Here is a 23004-nt window from a genome sequence, read left to right on the forward strand (position 1 = left end):
TTGGTTGCTATAGGCAACATCTCCACTTTTCAAACCCGCCGGAAAACTCTCAGCTTGATACATTTACTCCATGGTGTTATCAGTCTCCCTCTAAGATGTGCGCTCTGTAAATACCAGATTTAAAAACTGAATTTGTTAGGTAAAAAAAAAATCAATTGTGCAGGGTTACTCTGATTTGCATATTCTTAATTCAGCTCTTCAAGTTCACCTTTATAAGGGGCCAATTTGGACAATCACCCCACCTTCTGCTGCTCTATTTAAAAATACTTGACAGATAGAGTCGCCCTGCACTGCAGATTCACAGCTTACAGCTCTGGTTGGCTCCTGGTTTCAGATAGTAGGAGGGGACTGGTTACGGCCACATTGCGGGGGCTGTTGTAGGTCTTCCGATTGATATCAATTCTACAATAGTAAACTGGAGCCTCCGGAAATGTTATTTTTCGCACCCTTGCCTGATCTGTAAAATGGGGCTGGGGTCTACATTACTTTACTTTGATTTACTCTGCGTAAGTATAATGTTTTCCCTGATCAGTGACTCCTGAGTATCCTGTGTACGGAACTAAACAAGTCCCAGGCTCTTCGTTACCTGCTCCTCCTGTGTACCGAAGTATCAGGAACTACTCAAAATAGTTGAAATTAGAATATTAAGACAGTAATACAACAAAATCATCCTTAAAGGCACGTTGAGGATCAACATTTATTCTCGTCCCCTGGTCAAAGATGTTCAGATGATGAAGAAAATTCACTGCCAAAACATAAGCCTCTGGCACAGGTAAAAAAGGCAAATGTGCTCAAGCAATCACACATTAGACAGTACAAAAAAAAAGAAGCAATGCCTGTGTCAGTGGTAATGAAGAAAAGAAAAATAGTTCTGATGCTTCCTCATCCTTATCCAGTTTATTAAGATTTTTTTTCTTAAATGTAATTTGTGGCAAACATTTGTCAGTTGTGTGTAATGCAAAGCAATATTGGACTGCAGATCCTGGTGACAACGTTTCACAAAGTGAAACAATATATAACCTATTCCCAGAAACTGTTTGTGAAGTTGTATCAACTGGTAATGATGAAGGGGAAACACAACTAGATGCAGCTGTCATACAATAGGCACAGAAACATTCTGCCCCGCCAACCACATTTGAAAAGCACAAATCTTGTCACCCCCACGCTTCCAAAAAAAAGTATTAAAATGTGAAGGAAGGTGTAATTTATCGGAGGTGAAGCCAGTGACATCATAGCCAACATTTCAATGGCTGCTACTTCCCCATTACCCCCTACATTGCAAACCAGTGCCAAGAACGTTTCTATTTCAAGAAATGAAAGCCATATATTATGAAAAATGCCAGAAGTCAATGCAAGCTGACTGACATGGATAACATTGGGATGTGCACAAGGGGTCAGTTGGAGATTCCCGGGAACAAAGCTTTGAACATATACCTTGATCTAACATATGGGAATGCATAATAGCTTGATGTACATGTTGCACTTTCTGGGACTGAAGTTGCAGCTGAAGACAATTGTGAGGTCCAAAAGTTCTCATTTATTGTCATTCAATGCGTGTAATAATTTCACTAAAAAATTCCACAACTATTGCTGCCTAATATCACTGCTGGAAGACAGAGAGAAAAAGTACAGCAGCACACATCTTAGAGCACTCTCCCTAAATGCACACTTACCCAAAAAATATAGTTTTAGAAACGTCGCCTTACATAATAGTTGAACCTACATAATTTCAGGAATTGATGACTTGGGCAGATGATATTTTGTAAAACATAGCTGTACCTGATTAATATGCCAAAATGTAAACCCCTACATTGTACATTTTATGCACCCCTCTAGAGCTCTCACATAGATTGTAAATGACTGATAGGAAGTATATATATATATATATATATATATATATATATATATATATACATATTTTTTATATTTAACTGATATATATATATATATATATATATATATATATATATATATATATAATTTTGAAATCAGACATGAAATGGGACATGAAATTAGATAAATAAAGCTGCTACATAAATTTGGATGCCATATGTTGAATGGCCACTAGATGGTAGTATTACCCTAATATCATCATAATTTATTTATATAGCGCCAACACATTGTATGAGAGCATATATATATATATAACAGATGTTTGGAAACAAACTTCTAAAGTGTCCGGTGAAATATTTGTCTTATTCCACATTTCGACGTAAACTTTTGCACATTTCACTACCTGGAATTTTTCCTTAAATGTTCCAAGTTCTACCCAATCACACACAGCAGAATGAATTGACCCTAACGGGAAGATTGTACCGCCCCCTGTTTCACTGCGAAATGCAATTTGCAATAAATTTTTCCGCGACTTTCATCATCGCTACATTTTTATAGAGTTGTAATAATTATTTTATTGTAATGAGTTTCCAGTTTTACTTACCAAGTGCATGAATCTATCAGCCGTTGATTGCATACTGTAGGAACTCAAAGACAATGAGGATTTTGCATTACAAACTTAGATGATTTGGCCTAAATATGGACTAATATAATATATTTTAGATACATTTACACTGGTAAGTACAGAAGATGATAATTGTGTTCTTTCCACTAAACTTATGCGATATTTGACCACTGGAAACATCAGCTCACAGGAAATATTCTAAATCAATCCTCAGATTACATAACTACAGTAATAACAATTAAACTAATTGTGTCTAATTCATTCTAGTGTAACATTTCATGTAGCTGACTTGTGTTTGTCGTTCTTTCCCACAAACCATTAGACCCGTAACCAGCACTTTGTATCTGTAAACAGGACTGTAACTCCAGACGCCTCTTGGTCTTTTATCGTCTGGGGACACACATGTAACTGCAGGACATACATGTATACATGTGTTACACAGCTGCTCAGTTACATACAGCCCGGTGACTGTACAGTAACACAGATAACTGTAACTGTAGCAAACCTCACAGCAATCCATTGTCCAGGATGGATGGGGTCGATCAGTCTGGGGATGTAGTAAGATGTGGAGTGTTTGGGCAGATCATGGGTGTGTATGGATCAGGAGTACAGACAAACACAACGGCCGTATGGCCCCTTTTTGTCCCATTTTTTTCCCTGGTAACTTGAGAATTAATTGTCCTGACTTTATAGCTGTCTTTATTAACTAACGCTCTAAGATAAATATTCTGATGCTTAGTAACAACAGTAATTGTCTTATCTGATCGTTCAGAACAGACCTTGGAGAGATCGGTCCTAACGAAATGAGGAACAGTGAAATGTTCATCGCGAATATTCATAGTATCATGATGTAAACTGTGAGAACCCATAATTACCAACAGAGAAACCTCTAATTCATTATAACATCAATTCCTCCTCAAATCCTGTTGCATTATAATGACTTCTCCCATTAATCTTAACTCTCCTAAATCCTCCAGTTTATTACAGTTTTATTAAGCAGCTCACGGACACATCTATATACTTCTGTGGTCAAAGAGGAGGTCGATAGCCCAGCCCTTTGTTACTATGTGGTTACCACCCCCATTCACTGACTGCCCTACCCCCTTCTGTTATCATTTGCCCCCCCCCCTCATGTCACTGACTGCTTCACCCCCCGTCACTAGTTCCCCCCCTCCTCTTGTCACTGGCTGCTTCCCCCCTCCTCTTCTCATCAACTGTCCCCCCGTCACTTGCTGCCCCCCCATCACCAGCTGCCCCCTCCCCCTCATGTCACCGTTGCCCCACCACCCTCCTGTCACCAGCTGCCCACCCGCCTCCTCCTAAAACCGGCGACCCACCCACCTCCTCCTGTCAGCGGCTGCCCACCCGCTTCCTTCTGTCACTGGCTGCCCTTCCCTTTGTCACCAGCTGGCCCCACCCCTACTGTCACCAGCTGCCCCCTTTCTGTCCCTGGCTTCCCCCTTCCTTTTGTCGCCAGCTGGCTCCCCTCCTCCCTTCAGTCTGTCCCCCTTCCTGTCACCAGCTGAGCCCCCTCCTATCACCGGCTGCTTCCCCCCTCCGCCTGTCACTGACCACACTCTCCAATAACTGACTGCAGGAGGAAGAGCGGTGACACAACTCCCCTTCTCTCTGTGCCGCTAGTGTATCGGGACCATAGTGACTGGTAGCATGAGTGGAATAGCGGCAGGTGTCGGAGAGGAAGTATTTTGCCTATACCAGCAATACCCTGGCTGCAGCAAGGAGGAGGAGGAGTTGTGTCACCGTGCTTCCTCCTGATTGCAGCGCAGTGACCTCAGAAGAGGGTGGAAGAGCAGAGTGAGGGGTCAGAAGGCGAGGTGAGACCCCAGGAAGGAGGCATCTGAGGCAAGGATCTTACCCCACCTCATGGGATGATCAGCCCCGGATCGGAAGATAATTCTTTATCTCCCCAACCGATAACTTTGTCTCACATTCTCCTGAGCAGTTTCTGTAATTCTCTCTCCTGTGTGGAAACAGCCGGGGATCACGGTCAGCAGAAGGAAATAATCAGACTGGACCCATTTCTCTTCTTACAGACCCTTCACGTTAATTACAGGCTGCGTAACTAGTCTCAGCTGCGTGTAATTACCCTGAAGACTAATAGACCAGAAAATAGATTACTTCTGTCTGATACGAACACACTATACATGGCCCAGACTAACCTCATACAAAGTGCTTCGTTTTGGTAACATGACATATAGGGCTGAGTCCTTAAGGAAAGTGAAGCAAAAAAAGGAGCAATTTTGCACCTGGGCAAAACCATGTTGCATAGGAGGGGGAGGTAAATTTAAAATGTGGAGATAGATTTATATATGGGATAGGGCATGTCCTAGATCAACATTAAATTTCAGGGTAAAAATAAAGCTATGAAGTATTTGTGCGCTACATACTTAACTTATGTGCAAAATAATAAAAATAATAAACTAATTTGCACCCCTTGCATTGTAACATGGTTTGTCCCAGAGAAGATTTACTCCTTTTTTTTGCCTTTTTTGACTCAGGCCTATAGAGTATATCCTGATCCTAATTTGTTCCATATTTTGTACATATAATTGAGTGTGGATAGATAGTAGGGTTCAGTCATAACAATGTGTGCATGCTGGCACTTGTAGTGCTACACGTATGCAGTATAAATGGTGCCCCTATAATTAAATAAAAATTGTTGCCCCTGTTAGCAGTCAAATAATATTACCCTCTTAATTTAATTAAAATTATTTTGCCCCCATAAGTTCATTATAAATGAATTTTGCCCCAGTGCATAATGTTTGCTCAATAATTCATAAGTTAATGGTGACTTCTCTTCTATTACGATTGGCACAACAGTTTGTAGATTGACCTATCTAGCCAATCAGAAACAGGTCTAAAAAAAACCTGACTTGAGTGTTGACTCCACAGTGCCGGATAATACATTGGTTTTAAGGTGACAATCGCCCACGATGTGCGGGGGTTTCAAAATCTTCCCACTTAGACTTTACTATGTCTCACAGAAGCTGTGTAGCTCTAAGATAATAGGGGTGTCATGGTAAAGGTCACATTAGCGACCACTTATCCCCTTTGCAAATATAAATGGAAGCTGCATCCAGAACATAAGGTTTTCTAGAATAAAAAAGCATTGGAGAGGTAGTTTCATTTCTAGGATATGTTCAGGGGAGATCGGAGATAATTTAGGGCTCAGAATAGATCCAGAGATTGATCCAGGTTTATGGTCCGACTTGGATTAGGACTGTGGTTAAAACTTGAGATGGTTCCAGATTTAGGTCTTGAATAATATAAAAGTGTTTAGACCACAAGGTATAAATTGTTATTTATTTGTCTGCGGTGCGGTAACTACTGCCGGGGCGGCCCACAAGGCTGCAGTAGGGGCCGGTGGTGAGGAGGGGGGGGGGGCGTCTATAATACTCTATATGCACTGGAAGCCCCCTCCAACAGATATTGAGTAGATGGACATATATTGCCCCCTCCCAAATGTGCAATGATCACATTTTACACCCCCAACTGGGCGTTTATTTTATGATTCAAGGGGTCTCGTCTTCCTAGGACACCAGAGGGCAGAGTAAGACCCTCTTAGAGCTCCGTTACTAAACAATATAACGTCGGCCCCCTGTCCTGGCCAGTTCAGAGCAGTTGCTCCTTTGCTAATAATAAAGAATAAACATTTGGTATCACAAAGTCTCTGAACACATTTATGTGTATATTGGATGCACTAAAACTTGTGTTAATAAATAGTGACAGGTCCACATTTAATGGCATTTTTCCCAGTTCAGTTCATATTTCCCTGTATAATACAAAAATAATAAAAATCAAGAATCTATTCAAACATGTTATTAAATTAAATACTTTCTAATCTAAAAGGAAGAAAGTAAACTTTACTTAGATACATAAAGTAGTTAAACAGTAATTCCCAGTTTAATCGACCCCTGGTTATCAGGGGGTAAAGGGTATCCTGGAGATGACACCCACGCTGTGGCCTCAGGGCATCCGTGTTCTGAAGAACTCTGTTCCTTAATAAACTGACACAATGTATCAATGCCAATTACAAACAGCGCAGACAATTCCTCGCTGCACCTTTAAATTCTCACCACCTGGAAAACGTCAGAGATCAAATATCTCCCACTACCAAGGGCAGGCCAGTCCTGTGTCACGCACAGACACCTGTGACCGACACTATTCCTCGCGGGGATCAATGTTCCTTGGCACGTTCCTCACCATCATATAACAGAAGATTACAGCCGCCTGTGAGCATTTAGCCTAAAGCCAAAGAGATTATTTTTCTATTTTAAATGCTTTCAGAAACAAATGAGAAGAGATCTGATCAGTAAATTTTGTTATTCATTTCACAACTACCTAAAATCGACTACTGTTAATGCCTTTAAATAGTAACACTTATGGGTGTGGTCAGAACAGAACCATCAAGACTTTATCCGAGTTTAATAATTTCCAGCTCACTTGTCTTTTGCAACTTTTCCCTGCGGATTGCTGAATTTTTCCTATGAGCCAATACAATATTTTCGAACAGATGTCCTCATGCTTAAGGGACATGACATCACCGGCAGCTGCCCCGGTGTCTGCACATTTTCTACCTCATTGTTTCTTGTACACGAATTGGGATCTTTTCATTGCACGTCGCGTTTCACACCTTTTTCTGCTCCCTGAGCTATAATTAGGACACAGAGGACACTTGGGGGCTTGTTTGTGGTCCCTTATGTGGTCGCACAGGTGAAAGGCGATAACTAGAGGACCCTCCTAAAATCAGATTACATAACACCAGGGGAAGATGCCATTTTGCAGATGTCATTGAACTACAAGTCCCAAACTGCCCTGGCTGAAAATATCTGCAGGATTTTCAGGGCACTATTCGTGCATCTCAGTCAATTTAGAAGGTTGCATAAAAATATTCCGTAGGTCTTCCACACACAGACATTTTTCCTGCGCCTGTGGTACAATTGGCCTGAGCTGCAATTACCACTTAAGCATTGGCACACATCTGTGCAACTATCGTGCAGATCATGGTGGCTGCTAACAAATTTACCCTAGTCAGTGTGTGTTTGTCTGTCTGTTGGTCTCTGTCTCTGTGTGTGTATGTTAGGGAATTTAGACTGTAAGCTCCAATGGGGCAGGGACTGATGTGAGTGAGTTCTATGTACAGCGCTGCAGAATCAGTGGCGCTATATAAATAAATGGTAATAATAAGAAGAAAATAGGTGTGTACTCAGCTTAAGTGGAGCAGGAAATGGTTTCATAAAACCCAATGAAGAAAGTGAGACCAGTGATGTACACTCACATGTACATAGGACTCAATGAATCTTGCTTGAGCGCAGCCCAAACATATGACAGACACAGGGAAAGCTTCTGTGTGTATTATGGTCCTGAATAAGCCCTAAGCTCGTATTACCCAATGAATTACTGAAGCCTTTCACTTCTTGGACAGTGAGCCCAACCTGACGCGTCATCATAAATTGTACAGAACAATCTGCCCAATTCTTATGAAGCTTTTCAAGGACTTTATAGCTGGTAAAATTACTAATCAATTAGACCAATTCCCTGCACAGTCAGAGACGTTTTTACTGCCTCTCATTGAGGGTATTTATGGAAAGTGGTTTGGAAACTCTGCAGCAGAGGAATCAGATATGATGCAAATGTAGAATCTTGTGTTATGAGAGGACCGAGGGAAAATGTGTCAGGCAATCTGTCCAGAGACACTGTATTTTTTTCTTATTATTACTAATACATTAATATACTACAACTGACAAGACACATTAAAAAAAATTGCTATTCCTTTTTTTGCTCTTGGCAGTTGAAAGACAATTAAGTCGATCAGCTTCCTCCAGCACTGAGGGGGTGTCTCACAGAGCGCAAACGCTCCAAACTGAATAATTAATTTATATAAGTGATACAGAGAAAATGTTGTACGTAATCGCTCTAGCGGATATTAAAATGCTGAGAATAAGAGTATTGAACAAGAGTCGAAAGGACTCAATAAAAACGCTCTCTAATTGCATATATTTATATTAGAGCAGACCGGGTTACACACATTGTTTAAACGCTTATTATATGTTGTGAGCTGCACTTTTCCTGCTGCAATAAAAATGCAATAAAAATTAGGCATGAGCGCTTCTGAAGCTGGGAAAGAGCCAGTGTTATACCATCTGTAGGGCACAACCATGGGTACAAGGTCGGCAGTGCACCAGGCCCAAGGGTGAAACAGCCAGGCAAACAGTATATTGATGACTTTTGGAGAGTTCTCCCTCCGAAATCCGTATCCCAAAATCACTTAGCAGTTTTATCTCGGCTTTGCCGTCCGTGCTCACACAAACTATGTCTGTCATTGAGGCCAGTTTTGTTTTCAGAACTTGCAATATGGAGCTAACCCTCCCAGATTTGGGGGGGGGGCTGATATATAATGATGCTATCACTGTGTGTAAGAAATAAGGCCACTCTTATTATACCCTGTCCACCCACATTCAGCACAACCATTTATTTATTAACAAAGGACATTAACTAGATGATCAAAAAAGATTTAATTTACAACAGACATGATCTCATTGGGTGTGGGACATTCGCGTAATTCTGGCAGCTGTAGGGGATTTAACGGCTATGGGGCCAGGGAGCGAGGGGTCCCATGTCGCCTGAACCCACTATTATCAGGGAGCAAGCACAGTGAAGCCGATAGAGGGTTCAGAAGAACTGAGCGGGTGTTGAGGGGGGGTGGACTGAATCGGGGCCCTACAGCAAAATTTATTACTAGTAATCGGCACTTACATCCGACCTGTAGCTGGAACAAGTGATACGGCTGAAAAACACGTACCTTAGAGATGCACATAGCTTGAATCGGACACTACTGTGTGCTCTCGACCTTGGCACGTCCTTACTGTTCACTGACTACGTGCATACGCCCAGTCACCTCCCTGCTCCACTCCTAAAATCACAGGCTGCAGTAAGGGTCCTTTGCACTTGCAGATAAATTGGACGCTACTGCACTCTCTGGCGTATGGTTTGTTTCTGGGCATGCGCAGAGCGATTTTACGCGGAATACGGCACCAATCGGCATTTACGCTCCTTAATGGCTCAGACCCATGTGTATTTTCTACATGAGTTGTAACAAACCTAATTGCGCTATTAAAAAGTCTGAGAGGGGTGTACATCACCACTTGTAAACACGGTCTCTGCAGCAACAGAAATAACCAGTCTTATTCGGCATGGGGAAATGACATCATACACAATACGGATTTTATTTAAAGTGGAGCAGAGGACAATATATTGTGCATTTGTGGTGCATTTGGTTGCAATCTCCACATTATTTTTTGGGAGCAGGATGTCAGACAATTATAGTCCACAGGCAGAGCTGTAATTTGAGGTTTCCTGCACCAATTTCCCATATGCACGAGAAAGAAAATCATCGAGCCACAAATCTCTGAGCTAAATCTAAATTCCTTACTTGGCAAGAAATAATAGTCTTGGATCTAGAAATATGCAGATTAGATATTAATTACTGGTACTTGTTTCTCGTGGTAAGGAAGTTGGTATTTGCTGAAAGTATTCCTTTTACAAGTGTGTTTGCAAAATATGTAAATATTTACATCTAATAATTGTATCAAGATCCTCGTTTTACAGGTTTGTTTTAGTTTTTAATCAGATACTAAAATAACAATATGAATATTGCACAAATATATATTCAAAACAAATACCAATGCAATTAAAGAAAAATCAAATTACATATAGTTATTAAACGATGTTCAAAATAAACTGTAACCTGTTTGTATAAGTCAGATTTATTAATACAAAAGCTAAAATTGCCCATGGCTGGTTTGTGTCTGTCTGTGACCTATTGGCAACCAAAGAGATTATTTACTGGGCTTGTGATAGTTTTGGTCCTACTTAATATGATGGTGCTTTAACTCTGTAAGAATCACTCACAAAAATACAGACGCACTTTGTCGATGCCTATTTCGGACTGATTGCGCCCCCTGTTTTAGGCTACAATATGGTGGTAACAAAGAGAGAAATTTGATACGTTGCGCAGATCGGGGCGTTATTTTGCTGAAAATGTGCTGGGTGCATAACTGCCCCTCGTTCTGTGGCCAAAAGTGCAAGTTTGTGTTTTGGGATCAGATTGCCTAGTATGTTGAAGAGGAAGGTGGGGGTGAGGGGGGTGGTGACTGAGTACATATTTTAGGAAATGCTCCCAGTTTTAACAGCAGAACATTTTGGATATTTTTATTGCACTCTGAGTTGGCGGTGATTGAGCACCAGCCTTTATTTCAGTGAGAACGCTCTACACCAACATTTTATACAAGAAAATACATTAATTTGTGCACATGGACCAATGTACTGGTAACAAAGACATATAGAGATATAATAAACACAGTCCAAAATACCCTAATTCTCACGATTCATTTAAGACATAAATCAGTCTGCAACAAGTATTATCTTGACAGAGAGAAGGAAAGAATTAAAATTAATAGGGGGGTGATCCAAAATTCCCCAACATACCCAGAAGAGCCACTGAGCACTGGTGAAAATAAAACATCTCTGGAATGAGAACGTAGAACATGGAGATTTGTGTTGTAATGATGTCATTGTGTCCTAGTGATTCATAGACAATTTTTTTGCTCATACAAAATGGCTTTATCCGTTGTGCGCAGTGGACGGCCGCCTGCCTCTTCCTGCCGGACAACTCCCATTGTCAAGCAGCGGGACACTTCTCCTCCAGGCGCTGCATCCGGTTTACTAGGCAACGAGAAGCTTCTTGCTTCCCATGTCGATGGTCAGTCACGTACTGACTGCCCGAATTCGCCCTGGCCAATCAGGCCTCTCTCCACCCTATGAACAGAAGGTTCTGGCACCACTAGGGTGCCGGAGTATTAGGTCAAATCTAGCTCCACGTTCTCCCTGCTTGTTCCTCTCACCTGTATCCTGATTCCTTGATCTAGTTTTGGCTCCAGACTCAGCCTGTTTCTGCCCCTCCCATTGGTTTGTGATTTGGCCTCCTTCGGATCTCTCTAGCTCTGACCCGCGGCTTCCCTGACCATTCTCTGCACATCCCTTTGTACTGCGCTGCTCAGCTAGTTCTGACCTGGATTGTTTGACTTCTCTAATTTCTCCTACCACTTCGCTGGTGACTGTCTTGGAGAACCGTGACCCTCGCACCCCCTGCAGCAAAATCTATACTCCCTTGCGGGAGTCCCTGGTGAATACTAGGGGTGCATTAGACTCCGCACCTCCCTGTTCAGTTGGGATAATACTAACAAGTGGTCCCATCCAACCCTCAGTTCATGACAGATACATTATGCATTGTGCACAGAATTACTCTGCGCATGTCCAGGGAATGCAGGAGGGAAACATTCTACAAAGGAAGAGAAGTATTAGAACACGAGGACATGCACTGACACTGGGGGGAAGAGAAGTATTAGAACACGAGGACATGTACTGACACTGGGGGGAAGAGAAGTATTAGGACACGAGGACATGTACTGACACTGGGGGGGAAGAGAAGTATTAGAACACGAGGACATGCACTGACACTGGGGGGAAGAGAAGTATTAGAACACGAGGACATGTACTGACACTGGGGGGAAGAGAAGTATTAGAACACGAGGACATGTACTGACACTGGGGGTAAGAGAAGTATTAGAACACGAGGACATGTACTGACACTGGGGGGAAGTAGGTGCAGAGGTAATGTGAGGAAAAGCTACTTCACAGAAAGGGTAGTGGATAAGTGGAATAGCCTACCTTCAGAGGTAGTAGAGGCTAATACAGTAGAGCAGTTTAAACATGCTTGGGATAGACATAAGGATATCCCTTTAAAGAACTAAGGATCGAATAGGGTTTGAGGTCACCATAGGTTAAACAATGGGCAGACTAGATGGGCCAAACGGTTCTTATCCACCGTCAAATTCCATGTTTCTCTGTTAATTAGATACAATACATCAACATACTGTGATCACCGGATTGAGGTTGTAACAGTCAAGATCGGGAGATCCTCTCGCCTGCTCGGAACTAATTTTTAAAAATATCAGTGAAGTTGTCAAAACCCCTCCACTGTGGAAATAATTGGAAGGTTCACAAGAGTCGGGTCTTGATAGCTCAGCTGTCAAAATCTGGGAGCAGTGGTCCAGAGTTGGACCATTTCAGAAATTGATGGACCTTCGGATTGCAAGACGTCAGTTTATATATTATCTTATTGTATCTAATTCCACCCAATAGTAAAAATTTATTTTCCCTTAAATAAAGCAGAGTTAGCATTAAATTCCTTATAACAGTAAACAAATTCAGCGTTTTAGCAGAGAATGAGGCTCTGAAGTCACATTGCACTGAGACAAATTGCTCTCTCTGTAGTTCAGCAGTTCTGATATTTTCTTAGAAACCCTAGAGATTGGCTGTATAATGCTCACTGCAGAACATACAAACCCCTTCACACACGTGTTACTTTCCGGAGTTATAAATGTGGAAAACCCAGCGACATCCTATGTGCTTTATAATTTTAGCATTTTCCAAATCTTTCAGTGCAATTGGAAAGATTAGTTCTAAAATAAACGTCTCTTCTAGCTCTAAATATTGCAAAAATGCCTGAAAACCTAAGTTATTTACTTTAAGATCCTAGGGGGGGGTAATGTGAATTGACTTTATCATACACATATGGTACTGTTCTACTCAGATTACAGCTCAGTCACTTTCCTCCTTTCCTCTGGAAAAGAAAGGACTTGGAGCTGCGTCTGCACAGAAGAGAAACTTCCAGCAGGAATAGAAGGAAGGAAAAGAATTCTGTACTCCTAGGTAATGCGAAACTTGGAAACAAATAATTTTACAATGCTTGGGTTTGTGAAGTGTTTACTTTAGCTGCTCATTTGTTATATAAAAGAGACCAAAGTAATATTTATTTTTCTGTTTACCTTTACAATGTATCAAGTCATTTTGCTTTACAGGATGGGAATTACAGGGCTGTACGCTGGCATTATGTATTATAATTTGCTTAGTTAATATTGGTGTTAAGACGAATTTTTGTATACTGAATATACCCTATAGTCAGCAAATACAGATTCTTTACACATCGGTTTACCACTTCATGCTATATAGTTATTGGAGGACTTTTGGCAGATATATAATATATAGTAACTATTACACTGATTTGTATTTAGCTCTCAGTTGGTGTTCTCTCTTCGTGGTATGAAACTTATGCGGGATCTCTGTTCTGCTCTACGGGTGATGTTGATACATTGAAGTTTTATTACATTGTAGCAGTTCAGAGTTGTTTGTTTTGGGAAATAGATTCATGACTTCCAGAATATTGTGGTGCTGTTACTGATTATAATTACATTTATTTTTTTATTAGATTTATTTTATTATGTAACCAGCCTGCAGGGGGGAAAACAACAAACAATTGGATTATATGTCCACCCTTTTTAAAAAGGAAAAGTATACACCCTATTAGGAAGTGAGGTTTCTAGTCTATACCAAGGGGTGGAAAAAACAATGTGACATTCGAGAGCCAGTCAATCAAACCTAGGAGCCAGCAGGATGTTTTACGGAGCCAAGTAGAAAGTCGAGGAGCTGGCAGTAATATTTTAGGAACGTTGACTACCTGACTCCTGGGATTATTCCAGCCCTGCCTCATGCTATAGGCATTTAAATGTATACATCTGCACTTTATAGATGCCACAGAGACAATATGTGGGAGTTATACATAGACACCAATAGCAACAACGAAGGTTTAATACAAACTGCAAAACCTGCAGGTGCTCAACACATTTTTTTTATGCATAATTATGTCTATTTTCCCATACATTGAATATAAAGGTGTACACCCCTGAGCTGAAATTCTGTCTACTATCCCACTGGGACACTCTTCATTGATGTCAATTTTTCCCTTTTATCTTCTAGTTTTTAACCTCTAATTATATCTAATTATATCTTGTGCACAAATTAGAGTAAGTTGTCCGTTCTGCCAGCAGAAGTGTTTACTTTGAGCACACGGCACGCATGGTATAAATGTAGGAACATTATTGCTTTTATCCCACAACCTGTAGGGAATACTGTTGTGTTTTTACGACAAACAGAAAATGATGCCTGAACTCTCCTGACAGTATATATATATATATATATATATATATATATATATATATATTCCCTTGGAAAAAACATTTATTAGGCTGTCCTTAATGTCTACTGTACATAACGGATATATTTACAGTTGTTAGTGACTGCAAACACATGTTATAGCATGCATCCGATACTGACATCACTAGTGATCAGGACTTAACCTAGACCTGTAACTGGTGCAAGAGATATGGCAGAAAAAAAGCAACTTCGAGACGCACCTGGAGCTTGAGTCGGACACGGCTGCGTGCACTCAAGCCACTTCCCAGCCCCGTTACCCTACCCAAAATCATTGGCTGTAGTTAGTGTCCTTTGTATACGAAGATGGAGCGGACAGGGCGGTGCCTTCTGGCGTATGGGCCGGTTGTGGATAAGCGCAGACTGATTTTCCGTACGCTCAAAATCGGTAGATACGTGCCTTAATGACTCAGGCTCCTTGTAACAAAGCAGCTTATATATACTGACATGATAGATGAGATATCCCTGTGTTATAACATTTGTATCAGCAGCGATACAGCCACTGGAGCACTATGTGCAGACAATAAACACTCATCCTATAGGCAGATGTTTAATAACTTAAGAACAGGTGACTTTAAAATGCTTCTACCTGTATTTGTGCAGAGGGTGTTAGTCTCTCACGCTACGCATTGGCCAACTGCGTTATAGCCATAGTCAGCTCAGTTTCTCAGTCCGATGCAGTGATGGGTTACCTGATACGCTTCAAGGGCCGTGTGGTCCGACCCTCTAACCTTCAAACAGTCCGCACGTTACTCTTAACCTCCCTAATAAGGTAAAACAAGATATTTTATCCATGAAAGAGACACATATCGTTAGTAATGTGTAATAAAATATCAGAGGACATTTGCGATAAGTGGACTAAAGGGAGTGGACTACAGTCCTTCCTATGCTCTTCTGCAAGGTTGTATAGACAAACTGATGATACCAACTGCAAGAATTCTACCAGGTTTCATAAAGGTGCAGCCACTGGACGGCATTGTCCTGTTATAAATACAATATTTAATTTCCACACAAGAGCAAACAATAGCTGATACATACTTATCACATGGTAGGAGATCTACAGAAAATATGGACTTGGCACAAGATAGCAGCATAGATTTAGCATTGTCATTTTTTTAGTCTATGAGATATATCAGGACTGGAGAAGAAGAATATAACTTTCCCTGTGTCATTCAGGACTGGTAAAAATAAGCAAGTATTGTACCATTGTAATCTGGCCACTGGGGGCAGTATTTCAATGGAATGTCTGTACATTTCATTTTAATTAAGCAAAACAAATGAGCTGCAGCATTTATGGGAGCACAAGGTGAAAATAAGCTTTATAGAAAGTTGTCTATAACGAGTTTCGTTTTAATTGGTTTAAACAAGTAGCTCTATTACTGCCTCATATAAGTCAATATTCTTGTTTCCTGCAGGTATCTCCCCATTCATTACTGTCGTAATCTGACCGATGTTTTTGGTTAAACATGGCCCCCGACACGTGTAGAATCGGCCATCTTGGATTTCTCACCTATGTCGTCCTCCTTCTGTCACGGGTGGAATTGTCTTCCTCCCAGACCGACTGTTCCGATGCGGTGTGTGAGCCAACGGTAAACTGCATTGAAGAGGTGCTGGAGGAGGGGTCCTGCTGCCCAACTTGCGCACAGCTTGGGTGTACCTGCGAAGGCTACCAGTACTACGACTGCGTCAATGTTGGATTTAAAGATGGGAAAGTTCCGGAAGGCGAATCTTACTTCGTTGACTTTGGAAGTACAGAGTGTTCCTGCGCCCCTGGAGGCGGAAGGATCAGCTGCGACTTCATCCCATGTCCCGAATTGCCCCGAAACTGCATCGACGTCATACAGCCAACGGATGGCTGCATCCAATGTGGGAGGATAGGGTGCATCCACGGGGATGAGAAGTATGAAGCGGGGCACACGTTCCACATGTCGCAATGTAAGTTCTGCCACTGCCCCGATTCAGGAGGGGAATTAATGTGCTACGCTCTGCCGAACTGCGATACGGATGCCGACAGCACTACTCAACTCATGGACACGACCGAGAGTGACCCAGAGAGACAATACGACTACCCCTATAGCCACGAACAGGACGCTATGGATTCCGTAGACAACGAAGTCATTGAAAAAAACAACAATTACAAAAGAAACGCACTGCAGGATCATTCCATGTTGGATTATGATGATAATATAGACGACGAGTTGAACTCTTCGCCTACAAAGTTGGTAGAACTTACGACTTCACATTATAAAACGCCTTTCACCTCCCAACCACCTAGACTCAGCCTATCTACGGATGATCCCTACACCACCGAGAGCAGCAGTAGTGCGGCACCAACAACATTCAAGGGCAGTAGTGTCGATAACCGGGTAGAGACCACAACACAACCAACTCAACAAGACCTTGTAGATCAGTACCCATCGACTACGCCAACACCACAGAAGCCAACTGATGCGAACAACGTCCCGTCTATTGGAAACAGCACTGAGAGGGGCGAGACTCTGAAATTAGAGCTTCAAGTAAATAACACTCAGTCCACGCTTCCAACAGTAACTAAAGCTAATTTGCCTGAAGAGGAAAACAAAGGAAATGTTTCCTCAACAACAGCTAAGGCACCTACGACGTCTGTTCAGTTCAGCCCAAGTCCCTCTGCAGACCCGCAAGTCCTGTTTCCCATTTTACTAGCAGAGGACGGACTTCCAAAGAACATTTTAAACCAAACAAGATCATATGATGGTAAGATATTGTGCATTCAATGTTAGGAAAATATGAATTTTGTTACAGGAAAAGTTAGATATTTCAGAGTTAATTCTGTAAAAATTAATCCTCTTATTTACATTTTGTGTCTGTGGCATTCCAGCTATTAGAGAACAACAAGTCCCAGCATCTACTTCTGTTCTGGCAGTGCCAGCCTTATAGCTACTAGTCCATATCTTAAATTGCTGAGATCTAAGTTTGAAACAGCTGGCTCTGTAGGTTGAGTTTTGGTCTGTGCATTCATATTCAATGGTGATTTCATTGGTAGAGGTCAGTGTTTCCAAATTCCAGTCCTCAGGGAACCCTAACAGTGCAGGTTTTCCAGGTGACTATTAAGAAAATTATACCACCTGTGGATCTGTTACATTGTATCAGTCAGTAATGATTATACCACCTGTGGATCTGTTACAATGTATCAGTCAGTAATTATTATACCACCTGTGGATCTGTTACAATGTATCAGTCAGTAATGATTATACCACCTGTGGATCTGTTACAATGTATCAGTCCGTAATGATTATACCACCTGTGGTTCTGTTACAATGTATCAGTCCGTAATGATTATACCACCTGTGGATCTCTTACAATGTATCAGTCAGTAATGATTATACCACCTGTGGGTGTGTTACATTGTATCAGTCAATAATGAATGCACCTGTGCTCCAGCAAGGAGACATGGAAAACCTGCACTGTTAGGACTGGGTTTTGGAAACGCTAGTTTAGTTCATCTTAGGAGCAATTTGTATCTTAATGTTCTGCTTCTGTTTGACAATTCTGGTCATTAAGAACTTTGTATTACCAGTTACACATGGTGAACCCTGACAGCAATACAAGCGCGTAGCCATAACAGCAGATTAAAGCGGGCTACGGGAATCCTAAGGAATTCTACTTATTTACAAATCAAAGTGACAAATCTCATCCTGGTGGAAACAATCACGTTGTGTAATTTGTGTTGTGGCTGCTTCCCATGTTATCTGTATGTAGATAAGGATTTCTGGGTAGACATCAGTCAGTGTACTGCGGGATGGATGATGTTATCTAGAGTCGGCTTATCAGTGGGAGCAGAGGAAGGAAGTGCAGTCATTGGAATGTCAGCTCATTGTCACAAAGTAACAGTATTCTGTGCATCATATGTAACATAGTGTTTCTTGCATCTCACATATATCACAGGTTAAACCATGGGGTCTGTTCATAGGAAAAAATACAATTATTATTTTCCTAGACATTACCATATTCATAGAGGAATTAGGTATTTGCACAATGTCCCCAATTGCTGAGAAGGTATAAATGGATTACAATGGGATTGTTTAAATAATTGACACTTAACAAGTGATGGAGGTAACGCTGCGCACACATTGGCGCGTATGGCTATTTCGGCGCCAACCCACCTGTGCCCGGCAGTACCAGCGGCTCTTCTTATTTCCTGGTCAGTTGGTAACACACACCAATGGACATCAATTAATGAAAATCTGATTATTTTGATCAATCTGATCATTTTGATCAATATTGGCCCAATTTGGTTGCAGCTGACCAAATTGTACATCAAAGCTAACTACAATTGTTTGCGACTACACTGAATTATGAATAACAAATTTATCTGCAGTAACAAAATCTATCAGTTTGCTTCATGAAACATGCAGTATATTTACACACGGCATTTGACATGTATATAAATAATTTAAGACATATTTACTGTTACATAAACTTAAAACCTTGGGATTGGATTCTAAGATGGTTGAATGGATAAGGTCTTGGTTTCAGGATACAAAAATAGAGCGTTATAGTAAATGGAGTACATTCACGGGAGGGAAAGGTTACCAGTGGAGAACCCCAAGGATCTGTACCTGGACCAGTGATTATTAATATCTTTATTGGTAACATTGCACGTGGTAATGAAGGGTAAGTATGTCTTTTTGCAGATGACACAAAGATATGTAACAGGGTAGACACACCGGGAGGTGTAAAACAAATGACTGATGATCTAGATAGACTAGAGGGATGGTCAGAGAGCGGCAACTACAGTTTAATGCCAAAAAATGCAAAATCATGTACTTGGGGCTCAAGACCCAAAAGCTTAATATAGTATTAGTGGGACTATAATGGAAACTACTGAGGAGGAAAGGGATCTAGGAGTCACTATTTCAGGTGACATAAAGGCAGGTAAGTAATGTAACACAGCAATGAGGAAGGCAAGTCAGATGCTTGGTTACATAGGGAGAGGAATCAGTAGCAGAAAGAAAGAAGTAATAATACCACTGTATAGGTCATTGGTACGGCCTCATCTAGATACTGTGTTCAGTTCTGGAGGCCATATCTCCAGAAGGATATAAATACATTACAGACTGTACAAAGAAGGGCAACTAAAATGGTGCATGGCCTACAGCACAAAACTTACCCGGAAAGACTAAAAGATCTTAAAATGTATAGTTTGGAGCAGAGAAGGGAAAGGGGGACATGATAGAAACTTTCATATATATCCAGGGTTATAACAAGGTGCAGGAGGGGAACATTCTACAAAGGAAGAGAAGTATTAGAACACGAGGACATGTACTGACACTGGGGGGGAGAGAAGTATTAGGACATGAGGACATGTACTGACACTGGGGGGAAGAGAAGTATTAGAACACGAGGACATGTACTGACACTGGGGGGAAGAGAAGTATTAGAACACGAGGACATGTACTGACACTGGGGGGAAGAGAAGTATTAGAACACGAGGACATGTACTGACACTGGGGGGAAGAGAAGTATTAGAACACGAGGACATGTACTGACACTGGGGGGAAGAGAAGTATTAGAACACGAGGACATGTACTGACACTGGGGGGGAGAGAAGTATTAGGACATGAGGACATGTACTGACACTGGGGGGAAGAGAAGTATTAGAACACGAGGACATGTACTGACACTGGGGGGAAGAGAAGTATTAGAACACGAGGACATGCACTGACACTGGGGGGAAGAGAAGTATTAGGACACGAGGACATGTACTGACACTGGGGGGAAGAGAAGTATTAGAACACGAGGACATGTACTGACACTGGGAGGGAAGAGAAGTAATAGAACACGAGGACATGTACTGACACTGGGGGGAAGAGAAGTAATAGAACACGAGGACATGCACTGACACTAGGGGGAAGAGAAGTATTAGAACATGAGGACATGCACTGACACCGGGGGGAAGAGAAGTATTAGAACACGAGGACATGTACTGACACTGGGGGGAAGAGAAGTATTAGGACACGAGGACATGTACTGACACTGGGGGGAAGAGAAGTATTAGAACACGAGGACATGTACTGACACTGGGGGGGAAGAGAAGTATTAGAACACGAGGACATGTACTGACACTGGGGGGGAGAGAAGTATTAGGACATGAGGACATGTACTGACACTGGGGGGAAGAGAAGTATTAGAACACGAGGACATGCACTGACACTGGGGGGAAGAGAAGTATTAGAACACCAGGACATGTACTGACACTGGGGGGAAGAGAAGTATTAGAACACGAGGACATGTACTGACACTGGGGGGGAAGAGAAGTATTAGAACACGAGGACATGTACTGACACTGGGGGGGAGAGAAGTATTAGGACATGAGGACATGTACTGACACTGGGGGGAAGAGAAGTATTAGAACACGAGGACATGTACTGACACTGGGGGGAAGAGAAGTATTAGAACACGAGGACATGTACTGACACTGGGGGGAAGAGAAGTATTAGAACACGAGGACATGTACTGACACTGGGGGGGAGAGAAGTATTAGGACATGAGGACATGTACTGACACTGGGGGGAAGAGAAGTATTAGAACACGAGGACATGTACTGACACTGGGGGGAAGAGAAGTATTAGAACACGAGGACATGTACTGACACTGGGGGGAAGAGAAGTATTAGGACACGAGGACATGTACTGACACTGGGGGGGAAGAGAAGTATTAGGACACGAGGACATGTACTGACACTGGGGGGAAGAGAAGTATTAGAACACGAGTGTCACGGGCACTAGGAGTCTTTACCCAGGGATCACCAGGTGATAGGCTTACCAGAGCAGTATAGGTGGTAATATGGTACTCTGGTAGCAGGGTGATCACGGAACAGGAAATAGCAGGTGATGAGATGCTCAGGAAAGTCTATGACTAGCAGCACTGGCAATATGGAGGTAGTAATACACGAGGAACTGTATGGACAAAGGACACGTGAAGGTAGTCAGTGGTCTGCGGTAGCAAGTTGTACCACTGCTATAGTGAGGAGGAATGTCCAACAGAAACGAGGGGGTGATGAGAGTCAGCGGTCTGCAGATAGCAAGTTGTACCGCTGTCTGAGTGAAGGAGTGGAATCCAAGTGGAGGTATCCGGGTAGTCAGTGGTCTGCGATAGCAAGTTGTACCACTGCTATGTGAGAGGATACTGGAACAGGTGATACAGGAAACAGGGATCAGTGGTCTGCCTTCAGCAAGTTGTACCACTGAATATATATGTGAGGAGGTGCACGGGGAGAGACTGCAACACAAGATATACACGGGCACCTTGACTTTGAACCACAGTGATATGCACAATATAAATGTATAGATGACTGAACAATACTGCCAATATAGAAAGTCTCTTGAAGTAGTCCAGCATAAGATAACACAGTCAATGATGGCAATAGACTCAGCGGATAGCACACTCCAGAGGAGAACCAACACAGTCCAGCAAGGTATGCAATACACAGCACAGTCAATGAGAAGTATGCATACCGTGGTTCAGGAGGCAGTCAGACAGGAGTGCAGAGATACCTGAACGGCAGGAGGCCGGCAGGATGCGAAGTCCCTGGATGGGTGAAGCGGTGGTCTAGTAGGTGCAGCGCACGGGTAGGTAGACCAGCAGGGAACACAGGAAAGCGTGGAGAGCGGATCAGCAGTAGATGGATGAGTAGTGCTGAGGAGTAGCAGCAGCGGGTCTCTGCGGGAACACGGAGGTAGCCAATAGCAACCAGCAGGTGCAGTAACGATGGGACACGGGAGAGCAGAGTTGAACAGGCACTGTTGATCACGGAGAATAGCGGGTAGCAATAGTGGAGGCAGACTCAAGGAAACACGGGAGCGTTGACAAGGACTGAAGACTGAAGCGCACAGAGGCAGCGGATAGGAATCAGCCAAACAGTCACGATGAAACACAGACGGGTTGCAGGTTGAAGACTGTAGTGCACGGAGGCAGCGGATAGGAATCAGCTAGCAGTCACGATGATGAAACACAGACGAGTTGCAGGTTGAAGACTGTAGTGCACGGAGGCAGCGGATAGGAATCAGCTAGCAGTCACGATGATGAAACACAGACGAGTTGCAGGTTGAAGACTGTAGTGCACGGAGGCAGCGGATAGGCATCAGCTAACAGTCCCAATAATAAATGGTAGAGTAGAAGTGGTTAGAAGACTGTAGTGCACGGAGGCAGCGGATAGGAATCAGCTCACAGTCACGATGATACAGTAGATGGTAGAAGTGGTATGGGAACCACAGTAGGAGAAGTGGTTTGAAGACTGTAGTGCACGGAGGCAGCGGATAGGAATCAGCTCACAGTCACGATGATACAGTAGATGGTAGAAGTGGTATGGGAACCACAGTAGTAGAAGTGGTTTGGAAACCACAGAGGTAGAAGTGGTTTGGAAACCACAGGAA

General features: G+C 42.4%; 1 protein-coding gene across 2 annotated transcripts in view; it reads left to right on the forward strand.

The window, feature by feature from the left end:
- The first annotated feature begins 13136 nt into the window (after positions 1 to 13136).
- Positions 13137 to 23004, forward strand: part of FBLN2 (fibulin 2) — a 52678-nt gene continuing 42810 nt past the window's right edge. For both annotated transcript variants that reach the window (XR_012678623.1, XM_075183763.1), the window contains exons 1-2: positions 13137 to 13252; positions 16006 to 17323. Coding sequence is in view for 1 of the 2 variants with exons in the window: in XM_075183763.1 (XP_075039864.1) it covers positions 16057 to 17323 (1267 nt within the window). In the remaining variant the exon portion in view is untranslated. The remainder of the gene's footprint in view (positions 13253 to 16005; positions 17324 to 23004) is intronic.

Source organism: Mixophyes fleayi, chromosome 8 (assembly GCF_038048845.1).
Source record: "Mixophyes fleayi isolate aMixFle1 chromosome 8, aMixFle1.hap1, whole genome shotgun sequence".
Lineage (NCBI taxonomy): Eukaryota > Metazoa > Chordata > Amphibia > Anura > Limnodynastidae > Mixophyes > Mixophyes fleayi.